This window comes from Diadema setosum, chromosome 2, assembly GCF_964275005.1.
Source record: "Diadema setosum chromosome 2, eeDiaSeto1, whole genome shotgun sequence".
Taxonomy (NCBI): domain Eukaryota; kingdom Metazoa; phylum Echinodermata; class Echinoidea; order Diadematoida; family Diadematidae; genus Diadema; species Diadema setosum.
This window is the reverse complement of record NC_092686.1, coordinates 24,440,635-24,460,996: the sequence shown is the minus strand read 5'-3', so window position 1 is coordinate 24,460,996 and position 20,362 is coordinate 24,440,635. Positions and strand designations below refer to the sequence as shown.

The window sequence follows — 20,362 nt, the reverse complement described above, 5'->3', positions numbered from 1 at the left end:
AAGAATACAACCCTGCAAGCACGCATAAATATATGTTGCACTTATTTAGTTGTTTTTTTTTCCTTTTTCCAAGTAGTTGTATTGGGAGAAGTAACAATAGTACTTGAAAGTTGCATCCCAGCTCAATACATCAATGGCAAACCCATAATTCACTTGTAAACACAGATTTTTATCCACCTATTGTGGCAACTGACTTAGGATGATTAGTTTCACATGTGGTACATTTCACAGAAGCTTGTTGGAGTGCACTAGGATACTACTCCTGAACAGATTCATCAACCATTGGAGAACAAGGTACCCTCACATTCAATCACTTACACGACATATGTTCAGTGATTAAAAATACTGTACTTACTATTGCTGCTCATAAAAATTTGCACTTTATAAAGTGCAGGCATCTATCAAAAAGCCCCATCATCTTTTTCATAATGTGATGATATTTTAAACAAAGTGCATTCTTGCAAATTCTGGATTCTGTGCACCACAGACATCATAGATGTCAAATCTAATGAGATAATGCTGCCTCAGGCTGTCCACTCAAAAATGCCCACGCAGATGCATAAGTGTGGGACTGAGATATTTTCCTTCTTGAGTTGCAGTCTTCAGGCAGTTTCCTGCAAATCTAAACCTCACCAAGATGTACATTTTTTATGTCTATCTGTTAACATGACTGCAAAATGCTAACTGCAGGCAAATATTTGATGCATCCACTCTAAGAGGTTTCAAATGATAGCATACAAAATTTAAGATGTTTACACATGCCAGCAAGTTACTGACAGTAGAGCACACTCTTAATATACCTAATTTAGACATAAAATTTATAGCATTCTTGCCCACAGTGCAACTGACACATGTAGTGTTGGTGGATTTTTTTGGTGTGTCCATTGACAAAACATCAGACTACAGTTCCGTACCAAAGAATACTGTACACATCATATATACTTGGTGGGGGTTTCATTTTTGTGAATTTTGAAAGTTTGGTGCTCTTCGTGAATTTCAAAACACATGAAAATATTAACTCTGATCCCAACATGAATGTGACATGCACATATACCGGTATGTTTCTCCATACACACTCCATACTCAATGATCATGAATTAAAACACTAGCAAAATTGTTGAGAAGTCCCAATACGCAAAAAAAAAAAAAAAAAAAAAAAAAAATAGACTCGCTATGATATATGGCGTATACAGTAGTTGGGCATTATAACGTGTATTCAAAAACAACTCAACCCTGGTATGACATCAGAATCACAAACGGGTACACAATTTATTTGCTTCAATGCTTTGGCTGTGAAGCCAACATTAAACTGTTCCATACTGAATTCTGAAATGCCAGTAGACTTAATACGCAGGCCATCAGGGTCCCATACGGAACATGTTAAGCATGCAAACTCTGGTCTTTTAAAACAAAACTACAACGCGTAGCAGAAAATGATGAGAAAACTCATTTTGTTCTAAACTGCCACTTTTTGAGATCTGAATCCACACAGTGTTTGTGTGATGGCTCTGCTTGCTGAGAACTCATTGGCCAAATATTGATGAAAAATTATGAAATCACCAGTGAAAAGCATGTCAGTTAACACAGCAGCTTGTGGGTACACCATCATTGTCGTACTGGGCATGTGACAACAACAATGGCTATGTGGTGATGATAATGTTCTCAAAAAGACTACTGTATATGCCATAGATTTATAGCGAGTCTAAATTTTCACAAATCAAGACTTACCGACGATTTCGCAAGTGGTTAAATTCGTGATCATGGAGTACTATACTGAACGGAGAAATGCATGTGTGCATCACATTCATATCAGGATCAGAGTCATTATTTTCGTGAGTCTTTGATTTCGCAAATAGCTCCTGACTCGCAAAATTCGTGAAAATAAAAACTTCGCGAAATATTTGGCATATACAGTATCATACACATAAATATGAAAATTACACAGTATCTTTTTTTTGTCTTTTTTTAAAAGGCCTTTCTAATGCCAATGAAACATATGCTGCTCTTTTAAGAATGGTCTTACAGTTATCATTTAAAATCTAATCCTCACCTCTACATCACTATAGATTTAAAACTAATCCCAATGCAGACATATGACAGGATGCACCATGCGCTGCAAGTAGGTCTGAGCTCCCACAAATGCCACTACAGTATATGATCAGTGTTGGACAACCGGTATACACACCACAGCCACCAGTAGAGGAAGTTATTCATTAGTGGGAACAATTACTCCTTACGGGACTGACACTCTCTCCGGCCGAGCCATTCTCCAATCCATCAGAGACGCTCCGCCACTGTGCAACAACGCATGCATGGTAAGTCAATTACTGTGAGAGACAGTCCCATGTCACGCTGGGGGTCAATGACCTCCAGTACCCTACTGCCATGCATGCACTGGTACTCAAGGAGGAAATGGCTTTTCACATTCTATATTGCACTTTCACTGGCAGACTAAGTTCTGCCATGCAAGACTAAATCAAAGAATACAGGTTTGATGGGCAGAACTATGTTTAGTAATAGTATGAGCATTATTCTAAAAAATGAATTTTATGTCAACTGGTAACCTTTATAAAAAAAAAGGAGGTCAAGTGTCTTACAAAAATCAATCCTTGATAAATAACTCCATACTGATGAAACACAAAGATCCTTTAAAGTCCACAGTTCTTGAAGAAATACAACAAAAATTTCAACCGCACTCTTTTTGAAATTTTCCTTACAACAGGAAAAAAAAAGTGCAACATTTTCCCATCAAAATATTACACAGCATTAAAATCATATTTTGTCAGGGAAATAACAACCATGATACGGATACAAAATTGAGGTCACTATTAAAGTTCATTGATTCCACTGAAAAAAAAAAAAAATAAATGCAAACTGTGCATACATTGTCCTTTGTTTCACTGCAGATAATTTGCAATGTGACGCAAACAATAACATTGTACATGTAACTGCTCATCAGTGGTTTATGGGTAAAACGCAATCATTGTTCATAATAGAGCACTGGTATTTGTGTCAGGTTCATGGCCATACAATGTATGTAGCGCAGGGCCTGATAAACCCAGGATGTAATAGTCTCTGCTCCAATGGCTTTTTGTCCAATGAAACATGGCAGTTTTTGGCTACCAGAATACCTGGTTCGTTGTATATAGGATTTTTTTTTTTTTTTTTCTACAGAATCAACAAACACTGAAATTCATAATTCATAATTCATAAATATAATCTAAATATTAAACTCCACCTCAGCCAGATGACTAGTGAGCCCCGGCACTTATCTTCTCTCTAATCCTTTTCATGGACACTCAAAGTCAACTGAATACTTTACCAGTACTAACTTTTGTACACTACTTTCCTTTTTCTTTTTTTATTCACTTCAAACATCCCCGCCAAGATCTTGTTGTTATTTCCTTTTGTAACCTAGGAGCCTTCATCCCATCATTCAAATTGTACTTACAAAACACAAAGATATGTCAAGAATGTTGCGAACACCTCAAGACACGAGCATGTGAGCGTTCAGCGACGTGTAGCAACCCTCCCCGGTTCTGAGCGACACCGATGCTGACAAAAATACAAATAAGGTAGCCAACTGAACTGAACTCAGATGAATCCAAACTGTTGAGCGAGTGAACGACACTCCGCTCGCAGGCATCATGAGAACACCGACTTGAGTTGTCCCTTTAACTCTTTATATGCCGTGGTGCAAACCCCCTGCATGCCACATTATTCCGAGACAGCAACATAGTCATGCTTTGGGAAAATATTCTGTTTTTCATGTCTACGTAACTTCTATAGATTTGTTGAGCGAGTGAACGACACTCTGCTTGCAGGCATCATAACACTGACTTGAGTTGTCCCTTTAACTCTTTATATGCCATGGTGTAAACCATCTTTATGCTACATTATTCTAAGACACCAACGTAGTCATGCTTTGGGAAAATATTCTGTTTTTCAAATCCATGTAACTTCTATAGATTGCTGTTAATCTGGACATTACAGTGAGTAAAGTTGAAGAGAAAATGCCAAGTTTTGCTTTGATGCAAATTGTACGACACATTTTATGAATGTTTTCCTTTCAAATGACCAGGAGCTACATTATTGTAGAGGCATGACTTTTATAAACAAAACAGTGACAGAAAATTAGAATTTACTCTCAAATCAAGGAGGGAACAATGCTTGATAGTCAGTCACCACATAAAATGCAAGCTACATGTGACAGGAATGGAATCGCTGGAAACGGTTTCATTGCACTGTGGCATTTGGTGATTTATCAATCGCTTTGGGCGGGTTTGTGCATTTGAGCAGAATATGCGGACTTGGCATGCCATCGACTGAGTCGGGCGTGTGAATGTGGCACATAAAGAGTTCAAAATGTCTCTCCCCACTTTCCACATGCTACATTGTAGCTTTGCCCTCTCTTTCAATTCCGCCCGACAGAATGGAATCACGCATTCCCTCATAGTTATCTTGCTCATTGTTCCTGCATGACCTTGATACAGACACAAAAAGAGCTGTTCTACGGCATCATTTCCTTATTATTTCAAGATGTTGTAAGAGCATAAAAGCTACGTGAGGAATGTCCGTTGGTTTCCGGTTTGTTTTCCGAGAAATTTTCATGCATGTCCCCGACGGACACAAGTGTTTATTGCAGACCAACACGAGAATCATTCACACACTGCAGTAATCGCTATGAAACTGTCATTACAGATGATGCGACAAAAACACAAAAAACAACTTACTTCACAGTTTAAAGCTTTGGTCACAGTGTAAGTGCACAAAAAACACTCCATTTCAATTTACCGTCTGACTTTCCCCTCAAAAGAGTACATAAATACTAGCGCATTATTCAAAATCATAACTTACACCCCCACAACAAAAAAATCAGGTCAAAGTGTTTTTGCATGTGAGCCTTAAGCTGCTGCTACATGCAATCAGTTCTTGTTTTCATTTTTATTAGCCCAAACTTTCAATGAAAAATTCCTTCTTTCTGGCATGATCTAATATAAATCTAATCTGAGCCTTTTGCAAAATACAGTTTATTTCAAAGAGATGACTATGCCTCTGTGTCCATTATTCTAAAACAAAGATCTATCTTCAGTGTATGGATAGTCTACTTTTATAAAGTTTGTTGTTTTGATGTCTGTAATTACCGAAAAGCATCATTTTAGTAAAGCAGAGTTTGACAACTAATTTGTAGACGTACTGTAAAAGCTGTTATTTTCGCGAGGGTGTAATTTTCGTGGATCACTGTTGGGCTGCAAAGTTAACTACACACAAAAATATTGTGCAATGGGTTGTAGTAGTTAGTCATCTCTGTACACTTGCAACAGCTTCAGTGTCAAATCTTGAAAAACGAAATCTCATGAAAATGTCTGTGACCTCATTTGCGAAAAATATCTGTACACAAAAATAACAGCTTTTACAGCAGTCAACTTCCATGAAGACTGGAAGTACAGTAGAGTACTCCGTAGACTGAGTAAAAATTCTGTCTGGAAACATTCACAATGTTGGGCAACTTTGCGCCAAAAGAAGGCAGCTTAGACCCCGTTTACAGTGCGAGGCTCGGCCGCGGCTCGGCCGCGGCCGTGCCCAGCCCCGCTTCAGTGTAAACGCGCAAAAGGCTAAATGCGAGGCCAAAATTGGCCTCGCATTTGGACTCGCTCTGGAGGTGGTCTCGGCCGCGGCCGAGCCGCGGCCGAGCCCGGCCTTTTCTTGGTGTAAACGCAAACTGGGCCAAATGCGCAGCCAACTGCGCGGCCAATTTTAGTCTGGCTACCAAACCCTCTGCCTGTATCTTTCGCTATTCAGGATACTAACCCCCTCAACGTTGAAAACTAGTATAGTTTAAGGTGGTTTTGTCCTGCAGAGGATTCTTTCCTTCGGCAAAGGCCTTTGCCCGAACGGCGACTTCGTCGCCACGGAATTCATTTGGCAAAGGGTCTGAAAACCAGACAATACCAAATTGCATTTGTTTACAAGCAGAGCGCCACTACGACAAAATATTGAAAGGTTTTAATCAAAAGCGCGGCCGAGCCCAGCAGTGTAAACGGACAAAATTGCGAGGCTCGGCCGCGCAATTGAGGCCGGACTCCGCCGCGGCCGAGCCCGGCCCCGCACTGTAAACGATTCCGTGTCCTATTCTAGGACAGCCACAGTTTAGCAAATTTTTTCAGATTGTCCTCAAGGCAACAGCATTGCAATTCATCGTGGAAACTAACAAGAAACAAAATATGCAGTGGTGTAAAAGTGGACATTTTTCCATATTTCAGGCAACAAGAAACTAGCGCAAAAATAAAGGCATGCAAATTTTTGTGCTTGACATTGACACTATTCTATGTATTGATTTTGCAGAATTAAAACATGCAAAATTCATCTTACCAGCCCCAGTGTGAAAAATTACTCACACAAAAAATATCCCCTTTTACAATATTTCTCCACAGATATTGAATTATTCTACATTACTACATGAAAAATCTGTACACCATGCCTTTACAAAGGAGTAGTACCATTTGAACGCTAAGAGCACCATGGCCTAATATTACAAGGCAAAATGTTGAATCAGTAGTGCGAACAGTTACACATCCACTTCCACTATACAAGAGTAGTCACTCAAGCAACATTCTCGCTGAGCCACTGTAGCACAGACACACTTTGCGGGAAGGCTATACATGGAATAAACCTGGTTTTCCCCATAATTGTAAGTCCCCAATTCATGCATACAAACAGACACAATGCAAAAAAAAAAAAAAAGGGAAAAAAATATGCCACATATGTATGATCACACACAGAGACACCATAACTTGGTGGGCAAGCAGTGGTGAATGCATGCTCTAGTGATTTTTCTTTACTGTAATGCACTTTTAAGCTCTGGTGCTTTTTTTCTCCTTCACCAGTTCTTGCAACAGCAGACCACTCTAGTGAAAAATCCTTGCTATACAACAATAATAACTATCACAGGGATAACACCATCTACGACTCATGAGGAAAATCCTAACAAATGTGTGAAAAAGTTGACAACAGTAAGCTATAAGAGAATAAAAAAATTTGAGCATCTCTCAGTATTCCAGTGGTTCAGTTTGATGTAGCAAAAACATTTTGAAATTGAACCTAGTTTCAATGAGTGAAGCAAACATTTGTTGTGGTATATAAATCTGGTACTGTTGTCATTTTGTTCATCTGGTCCTGCATTAAAAACCCAACCTGTATTGATAATAGTAAAGCATCAGCTGCTCACACACATGTACAACTTACAGACTAGCTATATTCTTGTGCATGACCATGCAATAGTTGTGACTGGGTGCACGCAGGAGCAAGTAAATTGTTCTACATTACACTGATTACCTCTTATCATACATACATACATACATGTAGTTAAAGAGCGTCAACATGGCAAAAGACTGTAAAATGATGTCTCTTTGTGGAGTCGGCAGACATGTTTTTGATGATTATACATGTAATAGTGATATATTTGTTTACAAGTAGAATATAGATTTCTATCATATAATAACAAAACCAAGCTTTGCCCGGCATGACGAGATACAGTGCACTCCTGTTGTGACAAATATAGTTATAACAAAATTTTGAATACCACAGAGTAAAATTTCAGGTGCAAAAATTATCACCTATATATTTTTATATACTTTAGATGTTTGGCTATAACAAAAGTTTGATAACGAAAGAAAATTTCCAGTTGTGGGGGGTGTTTCATAAAGCTGATCGTAAAGTTACGAACGACCGTAACAAGCGACTGGTGATCAGTTCTTGTGCTGAATTATTAAAATTCTGATAAGTATAGCACTTCAGAACTGATTACCAGTCGCTCGTAAGTTGTTCGTAACTTTACGAACAGCTTTATGAAACAGGGCCCTGGACCTGTAAGTGCCCATGATAACTCTCACCTTTGCAAGGGACGTTCTTGTCCGACTTGACGGTGTTGGCCTTCTTCTTCTTGCTGGCCGACTTTGGGGTGGCAGCTTGGGCAGGGGATAATGACGGGGCAGGGGGCGGAGTCGGGGTGGGATTCGTTGGGGTGCTGGATACCGGTGGGCACGCCTGGATTGGGGTGTAGCCAGCACTGGAGTGGCTGATGCAGACAAGACCCGTCTGGTCTGCTGAGAGCTTCTCTAGCGTAACCCGCGGCACGCTGTCACCAACAGCTAGTGGGATGATATGGGACTATAGGGGGAGGGGAGGCAATGGACAAAGAAAAAAAAAAGACAAATATTATGTTAATTTACAGATTGTTTTCACATGTGTACACCAATGAAATTTAGTAATTCATCTGAATCTCCATGCAAAATTGCACAGCAAGCTGCTTGCTGCAAAGTAGTCTTCTCAATTCTCCCTATCGCATATGGCCGATATCAAGCGATATCACCTCGCGATACCGATATCTGATCGATTGCTCTTGAGACGTACACTTCAAGTTTTGAGGTTTACCCAGGTCATTTTTCCATAATTTCGTTTTGCATCATCGGCCCAGCATTGGGCCGCTACATAGAAGAATATCATCATCAAATGTAAAGTTACAGGTTAGAAAATAACTCTATTATTCGACAGATTATAAGACAGAATTTGATACGATCTGTGAATACTAGTACTTCAGCGTTCAATGTAGATAAAAGCGTACACTTATACATCGCGCGTTCATAGCCAGAAGTTTATATCCCAAGAATTAACGGTAAAAAGGTTAGAGCGCCACACGCGTTCAGATTCGGAGAGCTATAGGCGATAGGGAGAATTGCGCAGCTCATAATGAAATGTACATACCGGTTCATACATAATATAGTTGACTGGATACTAGATTTTAATTTCCATATAACAAGTTTAAAATTATTCTCACTCACCAAATCACATCACACAGCCTTTTGCAGGGGGTAAACCTGCCAAATATAGATACCGTGTATCACCATTACATTATACCGGTAGTGACCTTTAAATAATCATTCCATATGACAAGGCAACACTGCATCACATTTAAAAACTGCATTAACAGAGCAGCTGTGTATGATACATGGAGCTCATACATGTACCGGTAGTTATGCTTTTACTCTGAAGTTTTACTTTACATGACAATATGTTCACTGCTGATAATATCTACAGACAGAGATGGGTTGTTCTAATTAATCACTTCTTAAAAGTATCTATTCATTTCATCAAACATATGATTTATACATGGCATATCCACATCTGATCATACAAATATAGTTGTATATATTGTGTAAATGTAGCAGTAAAAATCATTCCTGGATACAATGAAAACATAATTATGCTGAACAAAAGAACTATTCATTGGTTCATTCCAAATTTGGACATTTGAGCCAAGAGTGACATGGTTTCACAACCTTCACAAGAGATTCATTTGCTATGCTTTATTGCAGCATAATTCTCTACGGCAAAAAGCTACAATGTACAAATTATTGTCTCTGACTCTCTTAAAACTATTGCACACAATACGTCATGTAAATTTTGCTCTACTGTCACTGACGTATTCAAAATATTGGCAATGTGTCTCGGGTACTGAACAACAGTAGCCCAGTCAAGTGTAAGACAAGCATCAACTCACTTACCGGTATTTAGCATAAATACACACATACAAGAACTTGTATCGACATGACCACGTGGACATTGTTTACTCTGCTCTAAAGCCTAGGAGCCATGTGACAGCATACAGGAACCCTTTTTAAGGATAACCAAGCAATAACCTCCTAGTCTATCAAATGTCATTACCATCAAACATTGTTCTTGAGATGCACCTTGTGTGAATAGCGTGATAGGATGTTTATCTGGCCTAGCGTCTTTAATGCTTGGGCTTAGAAGTGCGTGCACGCAACATCCGGCCCACAGAAAAAAAAAAGGAGCCGTGCACTATACTACAACATACGTGTGAAAAAAAAAGGGGAGGATGAGGCCAGACATCATATAGTGGCACACACAAAAATTAATGGCTGCTTTCAAAATGGGGTCTGCTCGATTACAAGTTTAATATCGTTTGTGTGAGAGATCACACAATATAAGAGACCAAAGGAGTGGCGGGAGACTGAGAAGAGGGGGAATGAGTTCTTCATATAAAATCCTTGATGTTTATTGAATGAAACAAAATCCAGAGTGTGTAGTAAGAGCCATGGTGGGGGCGAAAGATATCATATTTTGAGTTTCAAGTCTGACATGGAGTGCAGAATGAAGACAAAATAAAGTGCTTACTTCAGAAGAGGCACTTATTTGCTGACAGAGAAAAAAGCTGCCTACTTTGCGCCATGGAATATGACACTCTTCAAGAGATGACTCAATATCACTTTGTGACTGACACAACGCCATGAAAGCAGATTTGCAATTGTCTCTAACCATTGTGCTGCATTAATGACATCATATGAAAGAATAAACATGTGTAATTTAACAATGCACTATTGTCCATTCATTAAGAACTACACTCATCATATTTGTTGTCTTAAATACTATGGACAAGTCAAATGATTGAGCCTGCTCAGCAGAGGAATAATGCATCTACACTATAAACACAAGTATGTCTGGTGTGTCAGTTTTGACAAACTACATTGAGTGTCAATGCACGGACTCTGAACGGCGCATTAGCATGTAATGAATGCAGCCAGCGTAATTTGATCGCAATAGCGAAGGAAACAGTGCATGACTTGTGAACTGCCCCATGGGTCAATCATTTGATTAACTTCTGGTCTGCTGGCAAATGGCTCCGGATTAGGCACCACAATGGCAGTTCTTAAAGGTGGCGGGTTCCCGGGGATGAGATGGAACTTGCCCACCAACAAAAAATGGGAAAGTTCATGCTACCATGGCAACCAAAAGCTCTAAACAAGTATATCCTAGTAAAAGAAACATATCTCCAGAAGAGGGTTCCAGATTTGAAATGCACAATAGCATGCTATTACACATAATAATCTTTATTTTTATCAAGGAAATGCTAGACAACATTGCCTTAGATGGCATCATAAGTAACATAATTTACAAAACTTTTTGGAATGACATTGCCTAATCGTCATTTGCCATTCCTCTGATGGAAGTAACCAGAATATGCCTCAAAAGTTTCATGAATATCTCACTGCTAGCAGGATGCTTACATTTCTAATTGCTTGATGCAACAATGTGCTTTCCAGGTGTTTGGGAATATCAAAGTTGGCTCCCACATCTGCTTTTCTGTCAGCCATAACCCTCTTAAAATTCCTTCACTTTTTTACTCCAGCTATGAGTACAAGGGAGTCCTAACACAATTCGTTTACCGATATCTTTTCTTTCTTTTTCGCTTTTACTTCTTCTTCCTCTTCTTTTGTTTTCAACCTTGGGACCATACATTGTACTTCATGTATGAATAATGCTGATCAAATACCCATCAGAAATTCTAGAATGGCTGCTTGTGCCAGGTCACACAACCAAAGTCAACAGCCCTGCACACTATATCAATTTCCCACCCAAGAATCTCGGCCAAGAGAAGCACAACAGACATCACATTTAACAGATTCAACACTGCTGGAGCCCCAAGTTTTGAAATTAATGTAGATGTTGGGGCACTTGCTCTGTGCAGACTTTCATGTGTATGCCAACCTCTTCTCTCTCTCCCTCCCCCCCCCCCCTTTCTTTGTTGTAATGCAATGTTATGCCAACATTGCATGGCATATAGAATTTAACAAAATAACATCTTTATTCTTCTCTGTCTGGGGATGACTTTCACTCGATTAAGGAGACTTACACCCCATATAAAACACATGCATGTTGGTTACTGGTTGACTGCTTGAATTCAAGGAAACTGCTTTTGTTTAGAACCATTTTTTCCCCCTGGTTTCTGGAATCTTGTTGGAATCTCCACCTTGGCTCTAAGCCCAAGGCTTTAAACACAACATTCATCACAATCTTGAGCCACTCACTATCTATAAAAGCAATAGCCTAAACGAGAGGAGAAGATCAGAACCTATATCGCGACCTCACACAGGTTTTATTTTCACGGTTGGACATTGGGTATTTAGCGGCAGCTTGAGTTAAAAAAAAACAACAACTAGCGATCAGTGCATGATTGGCAAATTCTTGAGATGAAATTATCTACTTTTCTTTCGTAATTGGTTTCGAAATTCCATGAAACTGTCAGATATGGCACAAAAAAATATATCTGATATATAGCCACAAGAAATATTATTGACAAATTACGTAAAAGAATGGTAGATATAGGATTTTGGAAGCCTATGCAGTGTCGTCTAGATTCGTACACTTTATGCATGTGCATAAATGAACAGCATTCATACCGATTCACTCTTCAGGCTAGCTCGGCACATGTGTTGTACAGGCGAGCTGTCTGTTTTCATTCCAGCTATATCAGAAATGATGTATGTCCGATCATAATACCGTTATCTAAATTCAAACCATTTTCGGGAGAGCAGGCCCATACTGCCAGCTCTACTGAAGCAAAACTTGCATTGGATGAGTACCAGTACAGTTCAGCCAGCGATCAAGTTCCCCCTAGATCGCGATCACGGGCGATCAGTGATCGCATACGCAATCAATTGATTGTATGCAATTCGCATACAATCAATTGATTGCGACATATCACGTATGCGATCACTGATCGCCCGTGATCGCGATCTAGGGGGAACTTGATCGCTGGCTGAACTGTACATCATGCTAGACGAACTCTGGTCTTCAATCATAGTATTAACACAACTGACATTTCATATTTTTTATTGTACAATCTGTGTTTCCTTTACATTTATTCTCCACATCTTCAGACTGGATACAACACATACGCAGAAGTATATTCACTCCATATCTAACTCAAAAGGCATAAATGGATACTAATCTTGTTTGAAATTTCTGTATGCTAGCTACATATTGTGCAGTGGTAATATGACACAATTACACATCTCTTTCTTATGTAACAAACATTCCCTACTCCACACACATGCTTAATACAAACCGTTGAAATAGAAGTAGAAAGGCTCTCGGCTGCAGTAAACGGCACCGGCATTGTCTGGACAGGCGGTGACGCTAACACAACTTCCACAGTATCCCCGCAAGCTGCATAGTTTGTGTCAATAGAGGGCTCTGTCCTGTTCACAAGTGCCTCCTCCTCTTCTTGGGACACTTGGATAGAGAGCTCCTGCGAGAGGTCCGTGGTTTGCTGCGAGAGAGAGTCCACGCCCCTTAGCGAGGGCGAGCTCAAGAGTACTGTATTGACCGGCGAGGGTGTCGCTGAGAGTACGTCGTGATGCGAAGCCAGCGAGGACGCCCTCACAGGTATGTGCGGCTCGTGCGGCGGTGGGGGAGAGGTGCTGTGTGGCTGCCGCAGGTGCGGCTCGGGCTGCCTCATGGGGCTGACGTCGAGAGAGGGGTCGGCGGCGATGAGGTCAGGCACACTTTGCGTCCGCTGGCTCCGGGGCGTGTGCAGCTCCGGCGAGGGCGAGTCCGCCACCTGCGGGTATGACACAATGTGGGGGTGAGAGTTTGACCGCGACGGCGGTCTCGCTACTGTTCGGTCTGTTTTCCGATGTGCACGCATTATCTGCTTATTGCAGCTGGGTGACGGCGTGTCCCCGAGAGGAGCTGGAATGGGCAGTGGGGGCAGTGGTCCGTCCGGAGGTTTTCCATGCCGAAACTCTGAAAGTAGCAAAAGATTAGTAAAAGAAACTGGTGACAGGGGAGGTCATAGATATCATGAACAATTATACAGACAAATTTGTTGCTTTTTTGAAGACTCTTTGCAGGTTGATTCATTTTAGGTGCATTTTGCATCAATAAAAAAAAGAGATAACGAGTAAAAATGCTGTCCAACAAAGTCCAATGAATGAGGGCTGCTTTGACGGAGAACACCGCTCGGATGTAGACCATCACATCCCCCAGTCAATCCGCTGCACTAAGCCAAGCAAACAGGAACCACGACTTCAACCACAAGACCGTGTCTACCATGCATCCCCTACTGAGTTCTTAACTCAGTTGAAGCCAACATTTACAACAAAAAAGTATGCAGCTTTGATTGAAACTATCATCACACAAGCTACTCCAAACACTGCTTCTTATTGCACAATGAAACTTATTTTTATATTTCCACAGTTGTCACTATGGCTTTCACATCTTAATAGAAACAATACACAATGTTTATTATATACCTCACTTCTAGAATCCTCTCATCTGATTGGTTAAAAGGGGAGTCATGAAAATAGCTGTGCCCTATTTTTGAGTTACTGTGACCGGGGCCCGGGCACAGTTAGTAAATAGGTTTTAGAGACAGTCGCGACCCCGTACACACAGATCGCTATTATGTACACACCAATGATACGACCGCCGCGCATTCGATCAGCGTGCTGTAAAAGAGACTAGCGGACTGGTTTGGAGACAGTCGCGACTCGCAACCCCGTCTGTACACATAGATGATCACACGCACCAATGATACGTACGACCGCCGCACTGTCAATCAGCATTGATTACAACTTTAATACAAGTGCTGTAAAAGAGACTAGAATCTATATTCTCGGTATTTATATGTCTGAATATATGTCGGTATATAAAACAAATAATGACTGCTTGATATTCAGGGCACAGTTAAAATTATGTTGGCCCTCGGTGATGTGAAAACCATAACCATGCCCTCAGCTTCGCTTCGGGCATAGTTACGGTTTTCACATCACCTCGGGCCCATAATTTTAACTGTGCCCTCATAAGCAGTCATTATTTGTATAATATCAACTGGCACCGGTCAAACAGTCCCAGACCGGTAAAAATCACTGTCAAGCCAGTAGCTTTCAGGAATTGCCAAATTTACTGGTCCAACATGACCAGTCAAAGAAAAATAACATTGTCAGGCTAATACAAAAAAGATTAGGACCATTACATTTTTTGCTGCAACTGATAGACAAATTTCAACACAAAAATATCATGAACTTGAAGGGCTAGTAAATTTTAAGTTTGGACAAGTAAAAATGGAAAACTGGGTATCTTCTGGTCCAACAATGACAGGTTAGACCAGCAGGGGAAAAATGGTTAGTGTGCAGCCCTGCTGTGTATGTTTTTTAAACGACGGGAAACAATAATGCCTTTAACTCTGACCCTCTGTCTATGAGTCACTTTATTCAGACTCAAATCCTTCTTTGAATTTGTGAAAATCAGTCAGTTATAATCACTAGTCTGGGATGAAAATGGAAAGCCACCACTCAGCCATTTATTGTCAGTTCTAAAGGGATGACTTAACTCTTTTTACTCTAATGTTTGCTTGCACTCTGTGATAAATATCTTTAAGTGACAGCTGGTACAAAGTCTTCTCTGCAAGCCTGGAGAAGATCCTCACTTGAGAGATAATAATGTATTCTTGGAAATTTATGGCTTCCACCAACTTGGGGAAGAGAGGAGGGGAGGGGATAGGAATGGTTTACTGCATTATCTGGCCAGCAACAAGGTTGAGTCTTCCCTCGTTAGCACGAGATTTCTTACAGGCATTCTAAGATATTCACACATTTCTCAAGTTCTCTATTTCTCTCTCGCCTGGTTTCCCACACCATTGGCCAAATGATGTCACACTTTTCTCAGGGCGTTTGCAATCCCTGGACCTCACATCTCCGCCCTCTGAAAATACCATCTCAATTCCATGCACAGGTCTGTCTGCAAAGAGGCAACATCTGTCATCAATCCCACATTTCCCTTTCACAGCTGACTGATGCTCCAAGAAGGTTTTCATGGGAGAAAGACATGAGAGGGACAAGAAAAAAAAAAAGGAGAAAACTGACCATATTGGGCCACTTGACCTTTGACCCCCTGGAGCCTTTAAGACAGTCTCATCATCTCATAACCTGAAGACACTTCTTCTTTGATGCATCAACCCTCATCTCTTGTGATTCCCTCTTCTCCGTTTCTCTATCCATATGATTTGGCAGTTATGTCTGTGATGCTTGCCAATGTCCATGGAATCCGAGTGTCATGCAGTTTACGTACAGTGTAGGATCTACAATATTGTACATGTACAACTGTACAAGTATCTCATCTCACCGTCACACTAGTTTACACATTTTCCTGCACACATCAGTGGGACTGGGAGGTATATTTTGTTCACCCGCTTTCTATTGGTCACAGACACCAACCATTCATGACACACTACACTCATGTACCACAACAAATAATAATTTCTGAAAATGCATCATTTTTTTTTGTTGCCATCCCCAGTGGAACACACATCATAACAAACACGATCCAAGCTTTGCCAATCACATACAGTGAATAGTCACAAACACATTCACACACACACACACCCTTACACCAAGAAAGAAAATGATTTATTACACCTGCCTCACATTTCTTTCTTCTTGTTGCTTTTTAGTTTCTATAGAACTGCTCAGCCATTAAGAAGAGCCATTGTGGCCATGAAAGCCAAGAATCCTGCATGTAGAATTGACTTGGTAAATCAAACAGAAGGACCTTTGTAATACATTTGTAGGTAGCATCACTCTGTGAACGTATTTGATTTCAAGAATTGCTACATGTGACGGGGAAGTATGCATCTTGCATTTCGAAATCACCACAAAACGGTCCACAACTGCTTATCTCTTTTACATTAAAGGCATAATTTACCATTTGCAGATGAAACAAAAACCCAGCACTAGTGCTTTAAAATAGCCCTAAAATGTGAGTTAGGGATAGAAACAACCACAGTAAAAATTTGAATCGGTAAAATTGATTTTAAGTATTGTTAAATATACAAAATATGAACAATAGTTAAGATAAAAATGTTTCCAGATTAAACCGTCTACAGTTACGGTTTATTGAGAAAAATACAGATATCTCCTCTTATTTTAGGCTTTATGGCAAAAATGTATATGATAGGATGTTCTGTGGCACAACAGACCTACACATATGCATTAAATGTCATATCTTAAAAAAATTTTAAATCACTATTCCCAAAGGCAAACAGGACCTTTAATTGTCTCTTCAGAAGTCATCTTTCTGATGGTATATCAGAGTACATGGGAAACAGGCCTGGCTCAATTTCTGCTCAAATGGGTCATAATTGTAGCTAAGAGATGCTAAAAAGGTTTTTGTACCTCTGGTTTGTTTCAACTTTTATTATTTTAAGGAACCTCAATTAGAAATGGCACTACATTATTCTAGTTTCACTAGGAAATGAAAACTGATTTTATTACCCTTCTTCTTTTATTAGTAGAATGATTATACAATTGTACATTTTTTTACTGGTTGTACAAAACATAAGCACATAATTATCTACAAGAGTGACAGAGCTGGTTCTGTAAACATCAGTCTACTGTATAAAGCAAGATATTTTCATGGCGTGAAATTTTTGCAAATTGGAGCTGACGCTCTGTTACATCTCCATGGCATGATTTTTTTTTTTAATTGCCACTGGCATTCAATGCATATATGCATGTCCGCATCTCCTTATATTTTAGGCTATATAATTATATAGCAAAATCTTTATTTGGTCGGAAGTTTTCTGATACAACTGACTTACACGGATCTATGCATCAAATGTGATAACTTGAACATTTTTAGAATCACTGCTCCCAATGGTAAACAATCAAACAGCATTTTGAAATACCAGTACTTGTAATTTGCAGCTACACTGTAAGACCTACGCGTTCTCTTTATGTTTACTGAGTAGAATTATTGAATCATTTTATATCTGTGATGTACAACATACATGTACATGGCATGCAATTCAGCCCTGGAGCTGCGCATACCATTTTTCTTTGACCAGAATGAATTTCTATCTAACTCTAGACAGCCATGCTCACATATGATGATATTAAAAGATAGGTGGTCATATCAACAGACATCTTCTCTTTTTATTGTGGAAGAAATATCACCCTTTTACAATGACCTGTTCATTACTTTGTTCTATCACTTCTAGAACAACTGTCATGGCAACAGCTTTTACCCTTTCAGAATTACTGCGAGTTGCCATGGTTACTGCTTTTGTTGTCAGATACGATTTTGGTGCATCTTGTGACTTTACAGTCAAGAGGCCATGATTTGGCAGCAGCGTCGACTCGACGCCACAAACGATGACAAACGCTCCCCTGCGTATGTGGGCGTTTGATTTATAGGATTAATGTGCTGGTGCATTTAATGTTCACATATAATAGCCCACATGTACCTCTCTGGAGGTGTGTGTGTGCATAATTGACGCATTAAAGTGCAGTTTGTAATGGCACTTGGCAAAAGATTGATTCAGTGATTCTACGTAAAGACTACATGCAAAAAAAAAAAGTAGATTGTACCTGTCTTTCTAAACTGAATGTGATCTTGGACACAAATGATTCCAGTCAAGGATAATCTCAGCTGTCAGTCCCCCTCCCCCCCCCCCCCAAAAAAAAGAAGTTTTCTTCTTACATCTATCAACAAATGAAAAGGCTTCTTTATTTGGGGAATACATGTATTATCAGTGATGAGAAATGTAAATGCCATTCAAGCAGAAATTTTTGTTGATTTTCATATCCAGTGAAATCAGATGAGTCTTAATGTTTTTAATTTCACAGCTGACATGTTGCTATGCTTCTATATGAATTCAAAAGAAATCTATTAACTACTGAATCAGGGGGGTGTTTCACAAAGCTGTTCTTAAAGTTAAGAAGGACTTACTAAGTGCGACTGGTGATCAGTTCTTGTGCTGAATTATTGAGATTCTAATAGGTATAGCACACAAGAACTGATTACCAATCGCACTTAAGTCCTTCTTAACTTTAAGAATGGCTTTGTGAAACACCCCCCAGATTCAATCATTGCTGAGCACTCTCAAATTCAGATTAATCCATTCTTGCATCAAGTTGTTTGTACTGCAACTGATTGACAAATTGGCCTTCATCGACATAAATAAGAACCAATTATTTTGTGTTGTAGTAGCTGCCATAATTTAGAAAAAAATAATGATAAAGATTTTATAACCAAAAAAAAAAAATGCTTTTATCACGCCTACAACTAAAACACTGAATAATCGGTGCTTATTCATGTCGATAGAGAGCAATTTGTAAATCAGTTGTTCTCAAATTGCATGACAAGAATGATATTTCCTGAATGCAAATGCTTGACATTTATACTCATCACCTGCTCTATCAGTGCCAGAAGCAACATGTGTGGATACGATGTGAATATCATTTTAAAACAATGTTTAAGATACAACAGGTTTAATGTAAGAGGTTCTCACACAAGTATCTCGTCACTGCTTTAACTCTTTATGTGCCATGGTGGAAACCCCCTGTGTGCCACGTTATTCTGAGACACGAAGGTAGCTATGATTTGAGAAAGAATTCTGTTTTTTCCGATTTGTATAACTTCTACAAATTTCTGTTAAGATGGGCATAATAGTGGGCAAAGTCAAAGAGGAATGCCAAACTTTTTTACGATATAAAGTTTATGACGAATCTATTTTCATTTTTTCTTTTGAATGACCAGTTGCTACATTACTGTGAAGGCATGACTTTTGCACATGAAACCGTGACAGAAACTTAGAATGTACAAGCAAATCTAGTTGGGAACATCGCTTGATAGTCGACCACCACATAGAATGCAAGTCGTATATGAGAGGAACAAAAGCATGAGAAACGCTTTCATTGTGCCGCGGGATTAGCAGTAATTAGCGGTTTATCGATCGGTCTTGGCGGCTTTGTTTGTTGAGCAGAATATGCGAAGTTGGCACGCCGTCGACTGAGTCGGACGTGCGAACGTGGCACATAAAGAGTTAAAAGACAATGTAACTTGAATGCACCAGCTACCAACACTTGCAGTAAAATGTCTTATACATATTTCACATCATCCTATGTATTATACCCATTCTCATGAGGTTAGTACGGGATGCTCCGGGGGCAGTATGACAGAAATATAAAAGGAGCATATCTGAACTATAAACTAATTACAATGAAACTCCTTCAGCAGTCAAACTGAAATTGAAAAACAAATTATTCTATTGCCAAGTGACATCTTCTGACAACAACAACAAAATGTGCTTCGCCAATCAGTTACCAAGTAACTGCATCGTTTATAGTGTATGAAATAAAGGAAAGTGATTTTGTACATTATGCATGCAATCGTTGCGATTGAATGCTTTCGGTGTTCCAACATGAGCAGCACAATAAAAAGATCTCTTATTGCTGTACTATATACACTTTTATGCATTTAAGTGTAAATTTGTACCCAATATCCGTCCGTAATGTATACCGCCTTCAAATTGAAGACTGCAGCAATAACTTGGCTGAAACCTTTTGACCTTGTGCCATAAAAGATTTCCTTGCTCTTATCAAATGCAAACTGCCTCCTCTTATAAGAGAACTTCCAGTCGACAATAGTGACTGCTGACAAATGAGCATGAAGACGTGTATGCAATGCGGCACTGCACACCACTCACAAAGAAGTTGGC

The 20,362-nt window shown here is 39.6% G+C and overlaps 1 protein-coding gene across 1 annotated transcript in view; it reads right to left on the bottom strand.

Annotated features, from left to right (window-relative positions):
• Nucleotides 1-20,362, bottom strand: part of LOC140241063 (uncharacterized) — an 86,158-nt gene that overhangs the window by 11,336 nt on the left and 54,460 nt on the right. Inside the window, exons 4-5 of the mRNA XM_072320835.1 lie at nucleotides 12,929-13,608; nucleotides 7,893-8,169 (exon numbers count right to left, since the gene is read on the bottom strand). Coding sequence (XP_072176936.1) covers nucleotides 7,893-8,169; nucleotides 12,929-13,608 — 957 coding nt within the window. The remainder of the gene's footprint in view (nucleotides 1-7,892; nucleotides 8,170-12,928; nucleotides 13,609-20,362) is intronic.